At 53.6% G+C, this 20,785-nt stretch overlaps 10 protein-coding genes across 10 annotated transcripts; 4 read left to right on the forward strand and 6 right to left on the reverse strand.

The window, feature by feature from the left end:
• Positions 1-480: 480 nt before the first annotated feature.
• ACRALDRAFT_1072617 (uncharacterized protein) lies at positions 481-2,126 on the forward strand (the record flags this gene model as incomplete). Its single annotated transcript, XM_071018002.1, has 2 exons — positions 481-1,287; positions 1,638-2,126. 2 exons carry the CDS (start codon positions 481-483, stop codon positions 2,124-2,126), a joined length of 1,296 nt encoding a protein of 431 aa, XP_070871807.1.
• A 39-nt stretch (positions 2,127-2,165) lies between these two features.
• ACRALDRAFT_2022612 (uncharacterized protein) lies at positions 2,166-3,100 on the reverse strand (the record flags this gene model as incomplete). Its single annotated transcript, XM_071020101.1, has 8 exons — positions 2,166-2,226; positions 2,262-2,378; positions 2,419-2,507; positions 2,559-2,597; positions 2,631-2,670; positions 2,706-2,900; positions 2,944-2,991; positions 3,045-3,100. 8 exons carry the CDS (start codon positions 3,098-3,100, stop codon positions 2,166-2,168), a joined length of 645 nt encoding a protein of 214 aa, XP_070871808.1.
• Positions 3,101-3,569: 469 nt separating this feature from the next.
• On the forward strand, positions 3,570-6,100 carry ACRALDRAFT_1072618 (uncharacterized protein; the record flags this gene model as incomplete). Its single annotated transcript, XM_071018003.1, has 4 exons — positions 3,570-3,966; positions 4,034-4,324; positions 4,448-5,169; positions 5,243-6,100. 4 exons carry the CDS (start codon positions 3,570-3,572, stop codon positions 6,098-6,100), a joined length of 2,268 nt encoding a protein of 755 aa, XP_070871809.1.
• Positions 6,101-6,873: 773 nt separating this feature from the next.
• Positions 6,874-8,252, reverse strand: ACRALDRAFT_1072619 (uncharacterized protein; the record flags this gene model as incomplete). The annotated part of the gene is made up of 2 exons (XM_071018004.1): positions 6,874-7,158; positions 7,236-8,252. The coding sequence occupies 2 exons, from the start codon at positions 8,250-8,252 to the stop codon at positions 6,874-6,876; spliced, it is 1,302 nt and encodes a 433-aa protein (XP_070871810.1).
• Positions 8,253-9,730: 1,478 nt separating this feature from the next.
• Positions 9,731-11,964, reverse strand: ACRALDRAFT_2141136 (uncharacterized protein; the record flags this gene model as incomplete). The annotated part of the gene is made up of 4 exons (XM_071024175.1): positions 9,731-10,336; positions 10,446-11,109; positions 11,383-11,513; positions 11,585-11,964. The coding sequence occupies 4 exons, from the start codon at positions 11,962-11,964 to the stop codon at positions 10,159-10,161; spliced, it is 1,353 nt and encodes a 450-aa protein (XP_070871811.1). The 3' UTR covers positions 9,731-10,158.
• A 1,295-nt stretch (positions 11,965-13,259) lies between these two features.
• ACRALDRAFT_1052572 (uncharacterized protein) lies at positions 13,260-14,330 on the reverse strand. The gene is made up of 3 exons (XM_071015738.1): positions 14,123-14,330; positions 13,756-14,055; positions 13,260-13,708 (listed from the first exon to the last, which is right to left on the reverse strand). Exons 1-3 carry the CDS (start codon positions 14,259-14,261, stop codon positions 13,362-13,364), a joined length of 786 nt encoding a protein of 261 aa, XP_070871812.1. The 5' UTR covers positions 14,262-14,330; the 3' UTR covers positions 13,260-13,361.
• A 423-nt stretch (positions 14,331-14,753) lies between these two features.
• ACRALDRAFT_2044518 (uncharacterized protein) lies at positions 14,754-15,851 on the forward strand (the record flags this gene model as incomplete). The annotated part of the gene is made up of 4 exons (XM_071021440.1): positions 14,754-14,791; positions 14,970-15,040; positions 15,132-15,737; positions 15,823-15,851. 4 exons carry the CDS (start codon positions 14,754-14,756, stop codon positions 15,849-15,851), a joined length of 744 nt encoding a protein of 247 aa, XP_070871813.1.
• A 409-nt stretch (positions 15,852-16,260) lies between these two features.
• ACRALDRAFT_2112382 (mitochondrial 54S ribosomal protein mL43) lies at positions 16,261-16,842 on the reverse strand (the record flags this gene model as incomplete). Its single annotated transcript, XM_071023573.1, has 3 exons — positions 16,261-16,552; positions 16,651-16,733; positions 16,804-16,842. 3 exons carry the CDS (start codon positions 16,840-16,842, stop codon positions 16,261-16,263), a joined length of 414 nt encoding a protein of 137 aa, XP_070871814.1.
• Positions 16,843-17,278: 436 nt separating this feature from the next.
• Positions 17,279-18,935, forward strand: ACRALDRAFT_2044519 (uncharacterized protein; the record flags this gene model as incomplete). Its single annotated transcript, XM_071021441.1, has 4 exons — positions 17,279-17,540; positions 17,619-17,746; positions 17,829-17,937; positions 18,247-18,935. The coding sequence occupies 4 exons, from the start codon at positions 17,279-17,281 to the stop codon at positions 18,933-18,935; spliced, it is 1,188 nt and encodes a 395-aa protein (XP_070871815.1).
• Positions 18,936-19,694: 759 nt separating this feature from the next.
• On the reverse strand, positions 19,695-20,770 carry ACRALDRAFT_2044520 (uncharacterized protein; the record flags this gene model as incomplete). Its single annotated transcript, XM_071021442.1, has 3 exons — positions 19,695-19,782; positions 19,978-20,469; positions 20,580-20,770. The coding sequence occupies 3 exons, from the start codon at positions 20,768-20,770 to the stop codon at positions 19,695-19,697; spliced, it is 771 nt and encodes a 256-aa protein (XP_070871816.1).
• Between the last annotated feature and the right edge of the window lie 15 nt (positions 20,771-20,785).

The following is a 20,785-nucleotide window of genomic DNA, read 5'->3' on the forward strand; positions in this document are numbered from 1 at the left end:
AGTGGAAAGTCACATTGAGGATTCTATTGTTTTTTCTCCCCTTTTTCCATAACCTGTGTGAGGGCACGAAGAGCAAGTGATCTTCGTTCAGGCCTCGCTATTGTTACTCGGACTCCACCAAGACTACCTACCTATTTGTCAGGGAAGTGAGAGGAAGAAAAGACGGAGAAGTACAATAAGCGAGCCTCCTGATATCTTTCCTTCCGTTACCCCTACACACAGAGCCCACGCATAAGTTGGTCGCTGCCTGGATAAGCAAAGCTTGCCTGCTGGCCTCGACTCGCGGCAGGTTATTTTATGGCTCTCCTTCTTCTTCTCTCTCGTCACATCCCATCATCATCCCACACTCATACACAACCCCCTCGAGGTGCTTCGTTTTTCCAAGGACGTCAAACATCTGCCTCCCGGAGGTCATCCATAACAACCGCTCTGAACCACTCTAAGGGGGACTCTACGGCAACACATCTGGCTCTCGCTACCATGGATCCGAATATCAACAGATCCAAGTCGTCTCAGGGAGACGCGAGCCAACAGAGAAGTGGCCATCTCCGTCGGGAGGACACTGACTCTACCAAGAATACCACGTCAATTCCGATCCGGACGGAGAAGCAGAAACTTCCGTCTACAGAACGTCCCTCAGGCGGAACGAGGCAGCAGGAAGGTGCCGCTCCTTCCCGGCGTGAACCCGTGACGTCTGGTGCTACCCCAGCTGCGCCTTCCACGAAGACTGCAGCCTCAGGCCCATCTGAGCCCGCCCCTACTCCCCCTACTACGGCCCCTGACCAGGCAGGAGCGAGTACCCAGCCTGCTGCTCCTGCTGTCGACAACGACGCAAACACCACAACTGGTCCTGCCGCTGCCCCGAGCGAGGAAGCGCAAGGGGGAAACAACGCACTGTCTGGTTTCACCACTCACACCTCGACCGACCCATCTCGATCTGTCAACTCTTACCCTTACCCACAACCTCACTTTTCCACTTACCTCAACCCAGCTATTCACAACAACACACCCCAGACACACATTTGGTCTCCCGCAGCTCCATTTGCACATTCTAACCTCGCACCCGCGGCTCAGGGAAACGCGAATCCTCTTTTCTATCATCCAGTGCCTCCTCAGGTCAGCCAGCAAAAGCAGCGAAAGGAACAAGTCAATATGGGCGACTATCAGACTCCTCGTCCGGATGGACTGCACTTCCAGCCCCCCGTCCCCGATACCACATATGGTCCCATGACTCATCTTTATGTTCCACGCTTTGACAACGGCGGTGTCGCTGTCTACTCTCAGCAAGTCGGTCTCCCCATTGTTCCCAACGCCGTCTCTTGTTGGCCTGTTACCCTCTTATACACACACTGCAATGCAAGTCACCCAATGTTAGCTGATACTCATGTAGCCAAGTGGTTACCCAGCTTCTTCTCTCTTATCGAACTCCCCTCCTCTGTCTTGTACAGCCTTGCACCATCTTGCCATGATGTTATTTCCATATCCAATTTTTTGGCCAACGCCTCATCTCTGCTGTCTCATTTCTTGCACCCGTTCACTCCGTGCCTTACTCTTCTGTCTCCTCTCAGCCATGCATCCAGGGGTTGCTTCTTCTATTTACCTGATCAGTGGACAAGCTAACATTCACTCGATAACAGCCCCAGCCCAACAATGTCACGGTCATCGGTCAGGCTCCGCAGCCCGTCAACAATGGTCCTCCTCTTATCTTCGCCACGCAGCAAATGCCCGGCCTGATGCAGGGACCTATCCCGGCGCCCGCCCATGTACAGCACGTACTGCTGAACGGCGTGCCTGTTGTGCAGGTTCCTCAGCCGGCCATGGGCATGGCCGGACCTCCTGGTGCTACCTTTGTCGCCCAGAAGCCTCAGTTTCCTCCTGACATTACTGGCATTGGACGCACAGCCGCTGAGGTCGCCATGGAGAACGCAGAGTACGCCTACAACAACGGCCTTTACGAACCACAGGATTTCAAGCCCCAGGATGACGATCCTTCTCGCTACTACCCTGTTCGCGAGCTCGACGGCAACTGGACCCAGCGCAATCGTTTCACCATCGATAACCTGGGAGACTGCCGCTGGTATGTCACCGACACGGGCTACTTCTACGCCGTCCGTCTACCCAACTAGGTGGACAATATCGTTCTCTCTTCTCTGCGGCTCGGTGCTTCAGTTGAGATCAGCTTGAGCAGGTAATACTCCGAGGGCAGTACTACTTGGGGCGCAGACTCTGACTCATGAGATACAGATTGCCCATGCGATGACATGCTGGTGCCAGCAGGGACAGAGTTTCTTTGGGCGGAGTTTTCCTTGCTGAAGATTGTACCGCTTTGCAATGCGCTTTTCTTCTTGGCTTCCCCAGTTATGTTGATGCTTTTTAGCCTTGGTTCCCCGGCAAATCAAGGTAAGTTCAAGTGTACACCAATTCTCTCCCAAAGAAAGACATGACTGACATTGAGATTCGGTCAGAATGCCCTGATATCCAGCCAAAAAGATGTCGCGGATGAGTCGCTAGACATTCTCTAGGCTGAGGACGGGGACTCTAACGCCTACGCCGGGGACTAGAGAGTGGAATATGACAATTTGGGCTACTGATTGGTGCTGATCGGAGGGATTAACACGTAGGAGATGTACAGAATCATTGGACGGTGGGGTCCATGCCATGAGTTCTAGTCTCGACGACTTAATTCGACCTTGATCGTGATTTACCCTTGATAATTCTTCTTCCTGTTAGGCGGTGGTGCCATGAGTCTGGGCACGGTTTCCTGAGAAACATTGGTCCTTGATAGTCGACATGGCATGGTGTAAAAGTAGTAAAATGAAAGCCGAGGCCATCGTATAACTTGGAATATTACTTTCCCGTCGTCTTGGATGTAGAGTGCGGTTATGACGTCCTTTTGTGGCCTGAATTATATAGACATCAATCTCCCTCGGTCAACAACTCAACCTGCTGCTATCCTCAATGTCGTGGAGGACGCAGGTGAATCTATCATCCCTACGTGAGAAAAGAATAAGATTTCATATTTAACCTGGATACTAGGCGAACACTGTCCCGTCTTCCTCAAACGAGAAGGATAAACTACTGTCTTGCTCGTTGCTCTCATCGTGTCCCTGAGTACCACTTATGCCACTTGCCCTACCTTACTCTATTCCTGCCACCCTAGGCACTTAGGTATCATACGAACTGGGCTCACGGATGAATTAAAATAGAGGAATATTGCACAGTGTTTTAGATGCGTCGGGGTCGTGTCGGTCTTGCAGTCATTCATGGTAGGTCCTTCCTCATATTTCAGTGTCGTTGCCCACGTGCCACTGGGTCTTGCCTACCTCAATACGTCAACCCCCTTTTCCTCCCTTCCTTATATGTCCTCTCCTCCTCCTTACTATTCCCTCCCCCCATCGTTGCCTGTTGGAACTCGTAGTTCCATCCCTTACAGAATCTCTCTGCCCAGGGACCAGGTAGGCAAGGAAGTGAACGTTACTTTGAATGCGCTCTTTCTCATATTGCCTGTCGTCCAGTTACTCTACTAGGCTACTCCTCCCTGACCTGGGTGCCAGTCAAAGGCAAGAGCCATGACCAGGAAACGGATTCCCACCATCTGTGAATGGGCCCTCGGCTTCACTGTCGATGAATACGTCGGCGCATATGAGAGGCGTCGCCGAAGTCGTGAGGGTGGCACCAAGCAACGTGAGCGGTTCCGCGTCGAAGTGTCCACCGACGACGAGTCGGAAGAGGACACAATCAAAATTACCTATCCCCGATCTGGCGCTTCCAATGAGAAACCCGCCCAAGGGAAAAAGGTCCGTTTCGACAAGGAGCCCCCTAAATCGGCGCTCAAGGAACCGTTAGGCTCGGAAGCAACCACAGACACCGACGCCACGTCCGAAACTGATCCACCGACTGAGAATGATGCTTCTGAAACGGAAGAGAGCCAGGAAGCTTCAGACTCGTCCCATGTAGACTCTCCTCGTGAGTTCATAACCTTCCCAAACCTTTCCCTCGGTCCAGTCGGACACGTATCCTAAAAGGAGTACAGAGAAAGGAAAGAAAAAGAAAAAGACAAAGACAAAGAGCAAAGCCCAAGTCCCCGATCCGAACACGTCCACTTCCGAGGGCGAGTCTGATGACGAAGTCACCTCTCCGTCCTCCGAGAAGGCAAAAAAATCGGAAAAGAACAAAAGTTCTGGCGACTCTGGAGACAACTTAGTTGATGGGCCCCCTGAAGATGAGGACCAGAAGCCCAAGAAGAAGAAAAAAGGAGACGGCAAGGCAAAGGAAAAACAAGAGCCAGAGGTAGTAGCAGGAACTTCGAAACCAAATCGGCCCGGTAAGTCAAAGAATAGCAAAGAATCCAGCCGGCACCCCAGCACTCAGGAGACGCCTGACTCTGATATTGGACCTCTGAATGAGCCAGCAGGAGACGACACCGAAACAGAAGCATTAAACACAGTTTCCGAGAAGAAGGGCAAGACAAAGAAGCGTCTCAAAAAGAGTCAGGCGGTGGACAAAGTGCAACCTGAGGCTTTCCTTCCTTCCTACACTCGCCGGCCAAACCTCATCATGCCTGTTCGCGCCGAGGTGCTGCAGGTTGAGCACACTATCGAAGGAATAGAAGACCCAAGACCAAATGCCTTCCATGACGCACAGCACAATGTCCTTCGTGTCTACCACGGCCCTGTGTACGGGAACCCCAACGGCATGCTGTACCCTCGTCGAGACCCCTCAAGATCTGCCCTGCCAATCGGCACCCCTCATCCTCTGATGAACCCGTACTTCTACGGCTTCGCAGATCCTGCGAACTCAGGCAGCGCCCCATTCCAGGGCCAGTCGCCTTGGAGTCACATACCTTACCCCTACAAGTTCGGTCCCTCGATGATGACGCCTCCGAGCATTGCACAAGAGAACCCGGCTCAGACTGCAACTGGCCCTGCTCCTCAACCTGTTGCCCAGCCGACTGTACCCCCCACGGAGCCCACCGATTCCGCCGGTTCCGCCGCTGCCGCCGAGCCTCACCAGGCTCAAGATACACCTACCGGGGGTGAGACAGAGAAGGCGTCTCCGCCTCAAAATGTTTCTTCTCCTGACCAGTCCGGGGCAAAAGGTGCTGAAGAAATGTCTCCTCAGAGGACCGAGAACAAAGACAAGGGTCGGGACTCCAACATTGCCCCGCAGGTAAGTTCGCTACCACAAGTTGATATCTCCCCAGTATTAATACATGTCGAAGGAAGCTAACACCATTCGTCAGAATGCTTTCCCTATAAATGTTAATATGTACTCGTATGGAAGTCGGCCAGATCCCTGGAGCCGGGCAGGCCGCGAGCGATACGCCAAGCTGGACCAAGGCTTCAACTCCAGCGCGGAGGGCCCGGGAACCAAAGACTTCTGGGATGGTAGTTGCAGGAACAATCGAGGCCCGGCCATGTATGACCGGGATGCCGCCAACCGTGCCGCCGGCCCCTCCAAGTCCGATACCGTCCATCCTGACCTCCTGTGGTCGCCCCGGCCAGCCCAACAGCGACAATCCAGCCCTCGAAACGGCACGGGCGATGGAAATGCGGGTGGCTGGCATAACCAGGCCTCGCCCGAGGCAAACAACAACTGGGGAGACAGCAACTGGGGTAACAATAACAGCTGGCAGACCACAAACTTGCAAGGTGATACGTCGTGGGGTGCGAGTAATCCACCGGAGAATTGGGGCGAGTCCGCTGCGGGTGGCAACTGGGCCGAGCCAGCCGACAATAGCGGCAAAGGCGGTCGCCGCTCCAGCGCCTCCTCCAGTGGTTCCAAGAAATCAACGAAATCCAACCCCCAAAATCCGGTGACGAATCTGGGGTCAGCCAATAATAAAACCAACACGGACAATTTTGATGCCTCTTGGGGCGGCACCGCTGCCGCGCCCAACGGGAGCCCGTCTGCTCAGAAGCCCGATCAAAGTGGTCTATGCAATGCCAAGTCTTCCACCATGCCTGGTGCTTGGGATTCCGGCGTTGCTGCGGGGAACGATACCGGTTGGGAGCAGACCACCAATGCCGTGGATAACGGTGGTTTCTCTTGGGGTGACGCCTCGGCTGCCCAGGTTCCCGCCGGTGATGGGATATGGTGACCAAATGGTACCGGACAAAGGTGACGTGCTGCTACTAAGGGGTATTTTGCTCGGCTGGTGGAACGACGGCATGTTCAGAGGGGATTCGTCGTATCCTGGGATTCCGCAGTGAGGCGACGGGTTAGTTTGGGAATCTCGGGTGCTTATCGAGGGGAACGCCCTGGTTCCTATTGCGTAAGTTTGTTGCTTCTCTCCCTAAATGCGTCGTATGGTTCGGGATGGGATGCTGGGGGTCATGTACTACAGAATGTAAGCTGGCTTTGAAAACCGACGCCGAATATCCACGCGACCAAGGGACCGAACATGGTGAGCCGTGAGGACGTTCATCTCGAAAAATCACAATAGTTTCCTCGTCAGGACGCACAAGAGTATCGTGTTGATGAGGCACAATACGAGTGACGATGGTAGCGAATGCGTTGTTGTCAATCTAGAGAAAACTAATAGCTACCATGACGTCTAAATCTTTGACAAGGAATATCCCCCTCAGGCCCAGAATATTTTTTTCTTCTTTTTTTTTCTTCTTTTTCCTTTTTTGACCGGATTTTTCCTTTCCTCGGCAGCAGCTGATGCGAACCAGCCGGCACTAGCGGGAAAGAAATGACTGAGCTGAGAGAATCTTGCGGATGCCAAACATACAACGTAACGACTATCAACCGACCCCCGGCCGCGAATCGGTCGCCAAAACCGGATGAAGGAGTAAAAGCAACAAAGTTTATCGTGTCCCCGAATGGGCAAGGAAGCCAAGAAGCGTACAGTAACGTCCAACCTCTGGTCTACTCGTCGTCCGAGTCGTCCTCTTCCGAGGCCTCGGCCAGCCAAGTCAGGAAGGGCTCGGCAGCCTTGCGAACCTTCTTGGAGGTGGCGAGGTCGACGTACTTCTTGCTAGCCTTGGTACCCCATTTGGTGACGACCTCCTCGCTGAGCAGGTCGTACGTGTAGTACAGCTGAAGAACCTTGACGACCTTGTCATAGACGTTGGGGTTCTGCTTGGCAAGGTCGCCGATGAGGCGTTCGGTACCACCAAGGAGGGCCCTCTCATGGCGCTCAGACGTGATAAACTGTAAACGGGATTAGCAATGCTGACCTGGGGAGGTAGGGTACAGAGTACGGAACGGGAAAGCGGAGAACAACGAACCTGCTTCATCATGCCAGATCGCTTGGGAATCTGGGCGCAGATGTTCTCATCGAAGATTGTCAAGACAAGCACAATGACAGCACGATGCTTGCCCTCGATGCCGAGTTCCTTGGCCTTGACAAAAATGTCGATGGAGTCAACCTCGTCAACGCTGCCCTTCTCCTGAGCCTGTTCCTGGATCCAGTTGCCGAGCTCGTCGTAGACGGTCGGACCACTGTCTCCCTCTTCGTCTTCGTCGTCACCCATGTTGAGCTTTTGCTTGAACTCGCCGGGAAGCGAAGCCTGACGAGCCTTGACGGCCTCCTCGCTCATATCAACGGCCCATTCGTGATCGTTTACTTCGACCTCGCCGTTGAGCTCGGGAGCACCGTTCTTCAACTTCTCAAACTCGTCGTCGCTGCCGCCTCCGTTCTCCTCGTTCTCGTTGGAGCCGGCATCGGAGCCCTCGGCACCGCTGGCGCTACCGCTGCCGCTGCCATTGACGCCATTGCTGCCGCTGTCCTTGCCTCCATTGGCAATCTGCTGCTGCTTGGCACGGCGGGCGGCCTTGCGTTCGGCTTTGTCCTTCTTGCCCTTCTTCTGCTGGTTGTTCTTCAGAATGAAGCCGCTTAGCTTGAGGCGAAGATCGACCTCGGAACGCTGGCCGCATGCCTTGCAATCAAGGAGGATGCGATCATTGTTGATGCTGACTTCGGTCTCGGGGTTCTTGCACTTCTTGCAGAGGACGAACTTGTTGATGAAGCCATCAAGATGATCCTGCAGCTTGCTGGCGTCGTGGGCGCCGTTGATGATCCAGCGGTCGTCGGCAGGATCGATGTTGGTCTGGGCACCAAGTTCAAAGCCGAAATACTTGATGAGATACGAGCCGGGACGGGCGAGAGACTGAGCAACGCTGCTCAGATTGACGACGACAGTCTTGATGCCGTTACCCTTGCCTTCAATCTTGGTCTGGATACGCTCCATCTTGTAGCGATAGAAGGCATCGCTGACATCGCGACGAACGTTGACGAGAGCCATTTTTGCGGTATTGAGGTTGACGGGAAGAATAAAACCGGCAGTTGATGGTTGATTGAGATGCTGATGAGGCTAGAGGTGAAGAGACGAAGAGTGTTGTAGGCGTGTGATAAAAAGGACGGCGGAGAGACGAGATGGAGAAACGACGCTGCGAAGTGCTAGCTGGATGTCGACTAGAGTAACATGAAGAAGTGTCGTGGTCGGAGTAGGCACCCGAAGTGGATTGAGAAGAGCAACGAAGGGTCTTCAATGCTCAAGAGGTCTTTTGATGAACATAGGGCAGAATCGGACTAGATCGTCTGTTCTGGTGGGAAGGCATGAACTCCTTAGTATGATAGGTCTCAGCCGACTGACGTGGCGGTAGTGATGTTAGGACTACGAGGCTTCCGTTCTATACGACACGGACGCAGCTTGGGTGGGAAAAGGTGTCTGATGACGGCGGCGTGGTCGTGCTGATACATAAACAGCTGTGTGCCTCGAGAACCAAGTATAGGTGTAGTTTCCTTCTGGGGAACGATAGTCGCTCGTGCGCGCGAAGCGGGAATCTTGGGGATCGTGATGGCGGCGATGATTCTGCGATGGGCTTAAACCAGAGGGTTTGAAGCGAGTTGTCGGGCAGGATGAATCCGCGGGAAGTCGGGCAGTTTAGCGTTGTAAACAATCGCGTCAACGACTTGTGCAGTCTGATCCGGCGGATATGTGTTTTTTTCGGTGGTTTATTGTGTGGGAAGTGGTTCGCGTAATTGCAGAGGGACGAGGTGTTGCTTTAAAGCAGTCGAAGAGGGGGGAAGGAGGGTTTTGTAAGGTAGAAAGATGCGTGCGAGCGAACTTTGCGTGAGGGAAGAAAGTTTTAAGGTCAAGTGGACCATCAATGTGGCGTGGGGGGTGGAGGTAATGAGTGGAAATAAATAAAGAAAAATGTTATGGAAGGCACTGATTGGAGGAGATGGATTATTATGTAATCATAATCACGGACTATCCAGCTCACCTGCCATTGGCTAATTTGTCTCTGTCCATGTCTGTGTTGGTGCATACGAGGCAAGTCAAGCCACCACGACTGCCACCACAGCTTACTAAAAATAAAACGGCGAATTTTGCCTTTATGTATATCCCCCTGATTGACGAACGATATAAGGTGTATGATATAGCTTGTCTATTTGCTCTAGAATTTTAATTTTACAATTGGTGGCTTCAATTCTCAGTGAGGTGACAGGTAACAGGGGGTCAAAGACACTTTTTCTTTTGGCAGGATTTGGTGGCGGTTGTCGGGTAACGGCGGGCGTGGCGTGACTCCAAAACAAGGGTCGGTCTTGCCTTTCCCCTGGCCAGACTGCCGTGAGGCGACTGCCATTGGATAGGCTACAGTGGCTCCGCAAAAGTTTCGACGAATCTTGTCCTTCAACGTCGTACACGTAGTGTGGTGGCGGATAGGTAATTACCTACAACTTCACCGGCCTACGTGTAGGTACCTTGAAGTCTTGGGAGTTTTTGCTTCGTGACCGTAACAAATCATGTACACTACAAAGTACGTAAGTACCTAATGAGTGGTAAGTTCTCATTACCTGATTGTACTCGTTCTCATGAAGTTCCTCGCCATCCCTATCTGCAAACCCCAATCTGGGCGACCAGGCCACGAGCAGGTTGCTCTTCGTGGTTGGAATGTATTTCTACTGTGCGTCCTATCATTAGGGGCATGGCAGACCGTTCGGAAGAACAACGGAAACGTCCATACTGTCTAGTTGCGCGTACGAGTAATAATCCTGGACCACTTACCTTACCCCCTATCCGAAGACCGGCGTCGACGAGTTCAGGAGTGGAATGTTACCAATTGGAATGAATTGCGGGAATTTTACACCAAATACCGTACTCCACCTTACTGTGTCCAGTGTGTGGTGCCCTCTGCCACAAACTATCCATGCTTCTCCGAAATAGGAATGAATTGTAAGAGGCATTTCTTGCCTAGTGGTCTGGACGATATGAGATGGTCGTCCATAGCCATGGATTCGGCCGCCATCGCGTCGTCAGGCAGCGTTGTGTATCGGGAGTACACATCCCTCAATAATGTCTTCATCTCGACCAACGCCAGGCTGAACCATCATCACGAAATGTTAACAGTCTTCTTGGGACAGAGCTCACAAAGTCATCCGATGATTCGAGAATCTCGGCGAGGGGTGGGTTGGGTTTACTGATACATACTGTTTTCCCACGCAGCCACGTCCGCCATTGGAAAACGCAAACATAGCCCTTTTTCTCTCGGCCTCGCCCTCGGCCTCACACCACCGCTCCGGGTTGAATGTATCTGGATCCGGGAAAACATCGTGGACCCTGTGCACGGAAAAAGGTTGACAGCTTACTATGGTGCTTCCGGGAATATCGTAGCCGTCGATAGTCCGACCTTCCGCCGGGACGCGCCGGGGGAGCGACATGGGAATGGGCGGAAAGCACCGAAGCCCTTCCTGCACCACGGCATCGAGGAACGGAAGCTTGTCGAAGCCCGCCGGCGTGCTGTCCACGGCGGGGGATTGCGCCTGAAGTTCGCGTTGGAGCTTCTCCTGGAAGCGGAACGACCGCGGTTGCGATAGTTCCCACATCAGGAAGCACAATCCATCGCCCGTTGTGTCGATGCCGGCAACCATGTGATCCATAGTCTCCGCTGCGATGTCGAGCTGGTCGAGACGACTGCCGGCAGCCGACTTTTCCTGCATGCGGCTGAGTAGCGTGAAGGGTGAAGGTGCCTCTCCTTTCGCTGCCGCCATAGCAAAGCCGTCGGCTAACGGGGTCGAGCGTGGTTCTGCAAAGAGGTCCAGTACGCCTGACAGCATCCCGTGTAGTGCCGGGCTGTAGTGCTGGATGAGGCGGTCTGACCATCGGTTACAGGCGTTGGCCATGTGGTCGACGAAAGAAGCGAAGAAAGGGGGAAGAGCCTGGTTGGTGCGCTGAGGGCAGGTTACTCACTTTGCAGACTGTCATCTGCCGTAATCTGCGACATCATCTCCATGTCTGCTTCGTCCTGGAGGCAGTTGGTACCGTAGGGGTCGAAGATGTGATACGTGGCGCAATCGCAGGCGTAGGCATGGAGGGACATCTGCCTACCATGTCAGCAGTTGAGGCCGAGCAATGGGGTCGATGGCACAAACGAAAACATCGTGACTGTCTGTACCAGAAGCCTCGCAGCGCTGGATGAACCTCCGTGATCTCTCATGGATACCATCCAGTGAAACCGGCTTCATGACATGGCTGTTGGCATAACGGTCTGCGAATATTCTCTTCTTCTTGGCGTGCTTTGCGGCAGTTAGTACCTCGATTGAACTCGCAAGTGATCAACAGCGGAAAACTGCAGAGCCGGACGTGCCTCGTCCTTGTTCAACGTGCTGAACATGGTCCTGCGACCGAACACCCGGAAGAGGTCGTAGAACTCGGTCTTGTCATAGCCGCTGCCGCGAGAACAATAAATCTCCTTGACAGCATCGCAGGACGTGAAGGAGACCTCGGCTGGGCCCAGTCGCACAACTGGTCCATACCGGGTATGAAGGGAATGGACGTATCGTGTCCGGTTTGCGCGAAGTTCATGCCACCGCAGGATGAGCACGGTGAACGCGGCGTACCAAGGACCCCGGACGTTTCGTAGAGGTGATGCAAGGCACCTGCCGAGATATACGAGTGCCAATACTACGAACCCGGCAGCGCACTGTTGGAAGGATGAAAGGAAGATCATGATGCACGGTGCTCGTAGGCGAACATGTGAACATCCAACATGGCGGGAAGTCAAGGCAAAAGAAACGAGTTGGGTGGACGCTGAACTTCTGACGTTGAAAAGGGTGGGCACGATGACCGGACGGCATCTCTTACGTCAGCCTTGTCAGGTGCGGTTGGATGCAACTACACAACGTATTCGTACAACGTGGACCGAAATAGGAACGGAACGGGTTATTCCGTACCGACATTAGATACGGGTCACCTGTAGGATCTAGGGCAGAGATTTCTCCTCTGATCTTATCCTCTGCTAGGTATTTGACGGTCCTTAAGAAAATTAGACTGTCCGTATTTCTCTGCGGAAGATTCCAGGATCTCTAAAACAGTTGACTTGCCCTATATTTTGGTCATTGCTGTCTTGCTGAATAACATCATGGTCCGTCTATCCACAGAACCGAGAACGTCTATATGAACAGTCTTCCCCTAGGGCATTATAAGACTGACGTTCACTTCAAACTCGTTAGAATCTTGCAGCGCCTGAGTGCTCTCTCATCCCTTCTTGAAAGCTCTATGTTGTCGCCAGTCATGCAATACTCTTTAAAGCAAGCTGGATTAAATGCAGGACCGTAATTATGGTCGGTATTCTAAGAATCCACCTAGTAGGCTCTGACGCCTATGTGTGAGAAGAGAGCTGGGGAGAGCTACTATGTACTATCCTGGACGGTTGGGATGGCTGCCAAGGTCTGCTTTGAACAGTGTTCTATGACGGCAGGCATTCGAAAATCCAAGCAAGCTATTATCAAATCTGCTCTCGCGGACCTTTATTGCGAGCTCTACTATGTTGATAGTAGAGATATTGTTGAGCGGCAGCATTCCTCAAGGGCAAGGGCGATGCTAGAGCCTGCCCTCGAGTCAGTGCAAGCACAGAACTCCAAGAGTCGTCGGCGCCTTCTCCTTTCTTTGTCCGAGGTGGATATTAGACAAGGCCGACGATTCGCTGCAAGAAAATCACTGAGAGAGTTGGTGTCATTCTACGAGGACCTCGAAGATCTTGACGTGGTAGATCGACTCGGGCACGTACGGGTATACATGGCTCTTGCACGCGCATGTCCTCCCGAAGAAGCAGAAATGTGCTGGAAGGAAGCCCTGCGCCTAGATGCAGCCTATAGCCAAGACGAGGAGGAAGTTTTCACGTGTGGCATAACATACTTGCATCTCAGCTGGTTTCGATACTGTTCTGGGGATGTGAATGGTGGTGTAGAGATGCAGGCTCGTGCTTCAGAAGTCTTCCGCAAGAAAAGAAGAAAGTTTCTATTACGCGGTATTGGTACTTATTATGTATTCGACGAGATTAGGAACCGCTTGTATACTAGAGGCTAAAATTATTATAATGCGATTTCACACACAGCAAACCGAGCATCAGGACGTCTGGCTTTTCTCTCCTCTGCCCAAACTACGACTCGAAGACAGTGACCGCGGACGCCTCCGCCGTGAGACCTCAAACAGGAACAAGAACTCATATCCGTCGGGCAAGTCACCTAGCGGCCACTGCTCTTCGTCCTTGAGCCACTCTAGCGCCTCGAGGGGCTCTGCATGATCGACAAAAAAGTCGGAGTCAACCCCAGAAATAATACCGGTGGTGTCATTGGGACAAAAGAGGCTTCCACGCAGTTTGGCATCCTTGATATAGCTAATAGGGGAACCTAGGAGGACATTGGCTGCATGGTCTCGGGCGAAATCCAGTGAGACTTGAGGAAATGCGAAATCTAATGCTGTTAAGAACCTGCTTCGTAAACTTGGTCTGGTCACTTACTTCCAAAGGCCTTTGCAAGAGCCTTACAAGCGGCTGGGTGGGAGCTCATAATGCCGAATACATCGTCTTGGCCTTGCTGCAGGGCCAAGAGTAGAGTGGTTGCGAGTCGACGTTCTCGGTACTCGCGATGAACAACAAGTTGAGTAACCCAGAATACATGGCGATCTCCATATTGCCACCGGCAAGCAAAGGCATGGCCTGCTAGGACCCCATCAACGGTGACCCTCGCGTAGGAACTTCTAGATCCCTCAGGAAGACATTGGGCTCGTAGTCGTGACGCGCTCAGTTTCACACGACTGCCTATTCTCGCTGGTTAGTAATAAACTAGGGGCGTTCACGGTGCCAGTGCCGGTCCGGTCCCACATACCCGGCTTGCCATGATGGCTACCATCGGGAAATTGCTGGGCCCAGATTCCGTAGTTGTCGCTGAAGAACTGCGCGGCCTCTCCCACCATGGCGTCCGTGACCTCGCCACGGTCAAATACCTCGGTCACTCGCTTCGCCATCTCCGAGCTACAAATTTTCCTTCTTTTTCTCTGTGAATGGTCCGCCTCGAATGTTCGCACTTGGGTTTGATCAGAGAACCTGACGCCTGCGGAAACCATCATTGCAGGTTAGTCATTCATTTTATCATGGTTGATTGGTGGATGAAGTGGGGGAATGGGAACAAATTCGTCAGCAGAAGTGAGATGCATCTGTATTCGTATACATGCACCGCTATTGGTAGCTGCTATAATTGTGGGGCCCAAGACAAATTGTTAAGGCGTTTGACGAGGGTGCTTCGCATCCATAGCAATCCGGAGCGCGGGAGTATAAGGCGTGACCCGAGGCTCTATATAACTTAATAATTACTTCAAGTCTTTAATTGACCTGTTTTGCGTTATTTACACGATAATTTCCAACCTGCATCCGACACTCCGAATAATTCACCCTCGACGGAATACGTTTTTACGTCCCTTATACCCTTTGTATTAGCCTTTATTAACCTATTGCCCACCATGGCTCGCAAGTTCTTCGTCGGCGGAAACTTCAAGATGTGAGTGCGGGGTCAGAAGTGGGATGACGCTTTTGGAGATGCAAAGGACCAAAAAAAAAAAAAAAAAAAAAAAAAAAAAAAAAAAAAAAAAAAAAAAAAGGCCAACTTTGTCCAGGTCAACGCGTCACTGTTGTCAAGCGGAGTGTAGTACTGATTAGTCGCGTTCTGTTTTCGCCAGGAACGGGACCATTGCGTCCATCAAGGAGATTGTCAAGAACCTGAACGACGCTCAGCTGGATTCCAACGTCGGTATGCCTTCCTCCTCATCCAGCGCCACCCATTGGACACCCCGTCTCCCCCGTTTCCCAAGACAAGCGCACGTCTGACCCAAAACGAACAGAGGTCGTCATTGCCCCTCCGGCCCTTTACCTTCCCCTAGTTCGCGAGAGCCTGCGCAAGGACGTCCAAGTGGCCGCCCAGAACGTCTACAGCAAGCCCAACGGTGCCTTTACCGGCGAGATCAGCGTGTCGCAGCTTCAGGACAGCGGTATCACCTGGACCATCCTCGGCCACTCGGAGCGCCGCACCATCCTGGGCGAGACGGACGAGATCGTCGCGGCCAAGACCAAGTTTGCGACCGAGAACGGCCTCGGCGTTGTCTGGTGCTGCGGCGAGAGCCTCGAGGAGCGCGAGCAGGGCATCACCGTCGACGTTGTCAGCAAGCAGCTCGCCGCCCTCAAGGCCCAGGTCTCCGACTGGTCGCGCATCGTCATCGCCTACGAGCCCATCTGGGCCATTGGCACCGGCAAGGTCGCCACCAACCAGCAGGCCCAGGAGGTCCATGCCGCCATCCGTGCCTGGCTCCGCAAGGAGGTCAGCGACAAGGTTGCCGATGAGACCCGCATTCTCTATGGCGGTAGTGTCAACGAGAAGAACTGCCGCGACCTCGCCAAGGAGGCCGACATTGACGGCTTCCTTGTCGGTGGTGCCAGTCTGAAGCCTGCCTGTAAGTTCATTCCCTCGCCCCTTTCCCTGTTCCTTTTCGTACCCCGTTCTACACTGGGGAAATGGAAACTGATTTAGATGGCTAGTTGTCGACATCATCAACAGCACCCAGTAAATTGGTCGACTTGGGGGAATCGAGAAACAAAAGTACCGGCGTGAAGAAAGATGTCGGTGCAAGGAATTGGAATTCCGGCTGCAGAGTCCCATCAGTAGTACCATGAACCTCAAAATAGATTCCCCAGGACGAGCGAACTGAAAAAAAAAAGTAAAAAAGCTTTGTATACAAGTGACTGTCTTGCAAGACACAATTCGTGGTCCCATATGGTTAGAACCTTGCAAAGGATCCTTATCCTATGCTTGCCTGTGAACGGCGATTATGCAGTAGTGTACAAGCAGCAGAGATGCCGTTCTCTGGTGCTGGAACATCGTATGGCCCGACCCATCCTCCCTTGGTCTCCACGGACACCAATGTCTAGCCCAGGTTCGTATATTTGATTGCGAACCAATCCTTCTCCGTGCTATTGTTATACAGCCATACCATTCCCATGATACGGACTCCAGACACCTCTCACACTCGGGTTGAAGCTGGACACGGGCTTGTTCACCCTCTTGAGTTTCTCGCCGCTGGTATCGCGGAGCGACTCGGCCATCTTAAGAATCCCGAGGGGTTGCATATTCTTGACGCATTGGGACCTGGTCTGGCCGTTGACGTAGTGACCGACAATGACGGGATGTTTCGAGGGACGGGGAGAAACGGTCACCTCGATCTGAGGATGGGCTGCGGCGAACTCGGCGAGATGCGACTTGATGAAACCGCTGGGAAGCACGTTGCGCGTCAGGACAGGTCCTCAAAGGGAATCCAGGGATTAAAAGTGCTAGATGATAGAAGAGAATAACAAATCAGCAAAACTCACTTCATTCCCCTGGAACTTCCGGCCCAGTCGCAGAAGTGAAAGTCCAACTTTTTGCATTGGAGGATGAAGGCTCCGAGGCCATTCTAGACGAACGCAGCGGTCAGCGGCGGAAAATCATTCGGATATCGTAGTATGGATGATAGTGCTGCATACCCGGCCTGTTGACACCGCCTTGAGTGCCTTGACCGTCATGATGTTTTCTCTTGGCGGACAGAGGACAGTCGGTTTGAATGTCAGCGATAAAGCGCGATGAAGGCTCAAGATTTGTTACTGGACTATGCGCCTACGACCTGACGGCAGAACATCGGCGGGAGGTACGTACCGACCCAGAAGTTGGGGCCCATATATGTCGTTATGACCCAATCAGGTTCAGGTTTTGTATTATCCGGGCTTCCTTCCGCTCTCCTGTGCGCCCCGGTAATTGCCCCGTCTCGGATTCCCATTTTTTCCCTCGTCACAGGCGATAATGACAATGTACTGAGGCCTTCACGACGCGTTTTTGTCCACATCCATCGGGTCGTCCAATTTCTCCCAACGGCGCGACTTGAACGCTACGTCTTTGCCGTGGTCATTCTTTCGCCCAGGTCGCTGATTCTTCTCTTGATTTGGATCGCAGGAAGAGGCGACCATGACGGACAAGCTTCCTCCCAACCTACTCGCGCTCTTCGCGCCGCGCCCTCCTCTGCGATGGGTTCCAGCGCCCGACCAACCGCCCGAGAAGAGGCGCACAGCGCCCATCAGCAGCGTGGCAGAGTTCTTGCCCGCACTCCGCGAATACAAGGACAAGGACGGATATGTACCGACCGAGAGCTGGCTGCAGATGAAGGACCGTCAGAAGCTTGAGCACAAGGCGAAGATGGAGCGACTACTGACCGAAGGGCCGAAAAGCTGTACGTATACACTGATCTCCAGATCCTCGCGACTGGCAAAGACACGTAGCGAGTGTACTGACATGGGTTGTCTGGCAGTCAAACCGCACGAGGACCCCAACATTCGCGGCGACGCGTTCAAGACTTTGGTCGTCGCCAGACTTTCGTACGAGGCGAACGAGCAGGACCTCGAGAGGGAGTTTGGACGCTTCGGCAACATTGAACGCGTATGGCAACACCGTTCGCGACTAACCATCGCCTCATATTCCCGCTGAATGCTGACCCTATTTCTTTCTTCTTGAACCGCAGATTCGCATCATCACTGACACACACGCACATGAAAAATCCAAAAACAAAAAGAGGAAACCCCACAGGGGATACGCTTTTGTAGTTTTTGAGCGAGAACGAGATATGAGAGGTAAACCTACCATCGACCCATCCTTCCCATGACGAGGCCCGGCCTGCTTTGTGCCCTTCGCATTCTTGCTCAGACACGTGGCCCTCAGGCTTGCCTGTGTTCTTCTGTCTACTCGAGATGTTCCGTGGCCCTCAAGCTTGCCCGCTTTCTCGCTCATGCGTGGCCTTTCCCTTTGATTTTTTTGGTTCTTCGATTCTTTTTTGTCTTTCCTGGTTTCGCGTTTTGCCTTGTCTACACGACCAAACCAATAGGTATATGCAACCAAGGTAAAGTTTACTGACAAATGCGCATTGGCGCGGCGGTGAGTAGCTGCTCTGGAGGCCTGCGATGGGATCCGAATCAAAGACCGACGTATCAAGGTAGACGTCGAGCGTGGCCGCACGGTTAAGGGATGGCTACCCCGTCGTCTCGGTGGAGGCCTCGGCGGTAGAGGTTACACCAAGGCCCTCCCGGCCCGGCCCATGGGAGGCCCTGGCGGCTATGGCGGTTTCCGTGGCGGCTTCCGCGGTGGCTTCGAAGGTGGCCGCGGCCGTGGGTTCCGTGGCGGGTATGGGGGCCGAGGAGGTTTCCGGGGCGGTCCTAATGACTTTCCTAGGGATGCACCCTCCGGGCCCGGCCTTGGCGGGCGTGGGGGTTACGGCGATCGCGGCGATCGTCACTTTTCCGGGGGTGGGTATGACCGAGGCGGCCGCTCACACGATGATAGACCCGGCGGCGGATTTCGCGATCGGTTCGGTGATCGCGACCGGGATGGCGGTCGACGAACGGGAAGCAACATGGAGCCCATTCGACCCAGAGGCGAAGGTGGGTATCGTGACAGGGACCGAGACCGAGACCGCGACCGTGATCGAGACCGCGATCGTGATCGCGACCGTGACCGAGAACGAGACCGCGGCCGAGATCGTGGCCGAGACTACGACCGTCCCCGTGACGACGACAGCCGGAAACGAGGATATGAGGGCGGCTACGAGGACCCTCGAAAGTTGCGCCGATACTAAGCAAGGTCGCCGCCCGCTGAAAGCCTTGCGGTGGGTTTCTTCTCATTTTACCTTCCCATCCGTCTCTCTGTTTCGGTTCGCCAATCGAGGGTAAGCGGGATTTGAAAGCAGCATCTCGTCTTGTCATATCCATGCGACGGTACGCACACAGATTGCCCCTTCCGAGGGTTTCTTACCGCCAGCCGGGTAAGAGCCATGCGATGACCGTGGAGCCGCAAGATTCAGCCCTCTGGTATGCGTTCCTTGTGCTGCCAGGTTGTACTGGCGAACAAGGTAACCTGGTAACCTTCTTACCGTCTTGTCAATAATGTTATACTGCGTGGAGCGGGCCACGCCGCAGTTTGCGTTGCAGCAATGATTCGATCGAATCCCGGACTTGGCGTGAATGCAGGTAAGGTCAGAGGTAAGGATCTCTGTGCCTACTGAAGTAACGACGCGAAAAAAGTTTTGGAGTGGGAGCGAGCGACATGTACTATTACTCTGTGTTCCTGTTACACCAATACGGGTAGCTGGGAGTGTTTGATTCAGCTAGTTAGATCTCGTAGCTTGTACAGGATGGTGGTTTGGAGTCTTCCCCCCCGTCACTATCCACGACTTTGATGCTAAGACAGATGGAGCGAGCAACCCAAGTGACATGCTTTTTATCCCGTGCAACTCCGAACGCCGCAGATAGACTCTATGTCATGGTATATCACCTCCCCTTCCCCATGAAAGAACGACACTTGCTCCTCAACCTAGAACGTGAGGCGCGGGCACATTTCACGCGTCATCCTCCTTATCCTCCTGCATGCTTTCCACGCCGTCAGGGCTTACCTTGGTCACTTTACCCGTGGACGCACTCCAGTATCTGTAGGGTTGGGTCAGCAATAGCAATCGAAGGAATTCGGGCTGTCTTGTGCCAAGGGGATCATAGAAAGGGGTCCAACTGGGATAGAGGGGGGAAAGGAGACGGTGACGATGTCCTCCTAATTTTCTTCCAAAAAGGGGAAAAAAAAAAAAAAAAAAAAAAAGAGAACGAAGGCAAAAAGGGGACCAAACTTACGCAAGAACCTTGACCCGGAATTCACTCAAACAAACCCCAAAGAGCTTCAAGAGTCTCGTCTGTCGGCTATCCAGCACCTGGCCCTCCTTGCAGACCACGTAGCCGCCCTCGGTCTGACCCTCGGGCGCATTCTCGTCGCCAACCACGATGCGGCCCTTGACCATGCGGGTGGGCATGCCGAGGCGGCGCAGCTCCGGTTCGAGACTGTGCTCCATGGGAACGTCGTGCTCGCGGGGCACCTCGCCGCCTGTGGCGTAGACGATGCCCTCGGGCACGATAAAGTCGCGGGGCGCGGCGGTGCCGGCGCGGGCAAAGTCGACAGGGTTCAGGGCGTCGAGGTAGGACTGCATGGCGGCCGGGTCGCGGTTGGTCAGGAGCAGGCCCACCGTGCCGTTGATGTAGGGGGAGAGGTCCTCGAGGCCGTCGAGGAGCGAGGTTTCGCGGGTCTGGCCCAGGGCTTTCGCCATGAGTTTTGTCTTGCCCAGGAACAGTCTGCGTGGCGAAGATTAGCACGAGCTGTAGTATTGACTCGACATGAAAGACAGAGCATAACGGGACGGGTAGGAAAGGAAAGATAGAGGGGCCGGGAAGATGGCACACACCTGCAGTCGGAGAGCTCGTGACGGACGTTCTTCAGGTGGGTGTTGCGCATGTTCTCGACGCTAAAGACGAAGCAGTGCTGGTACTGCGGGACAGCCTCGCGGATGTTGTTGAAGAGCTTGTCCTTTTGTTCTCGTGTCTTCTTGGCCACCTGCGTCATGGGCACGACGCGATTCCGTCTTGACTTGGGCATCTTGACGTCGGGTGT

Source organism: Sodiomyces alcalophilus (genome assembly GCF_042370955.1).
Source record: "Sodiomyces alcalophilus JCM 7366 unplaced genomic scaffold ACRALscaffold_8, whole genome shotgun sequence".
Lineage (NCBI taxonomy): Eukaryota > Fungi > Ascomycota > Sordariomycetes > Glomerellales > Plectosphaerellaceae > Sodiomyces > Sodiomyces alcalophilus.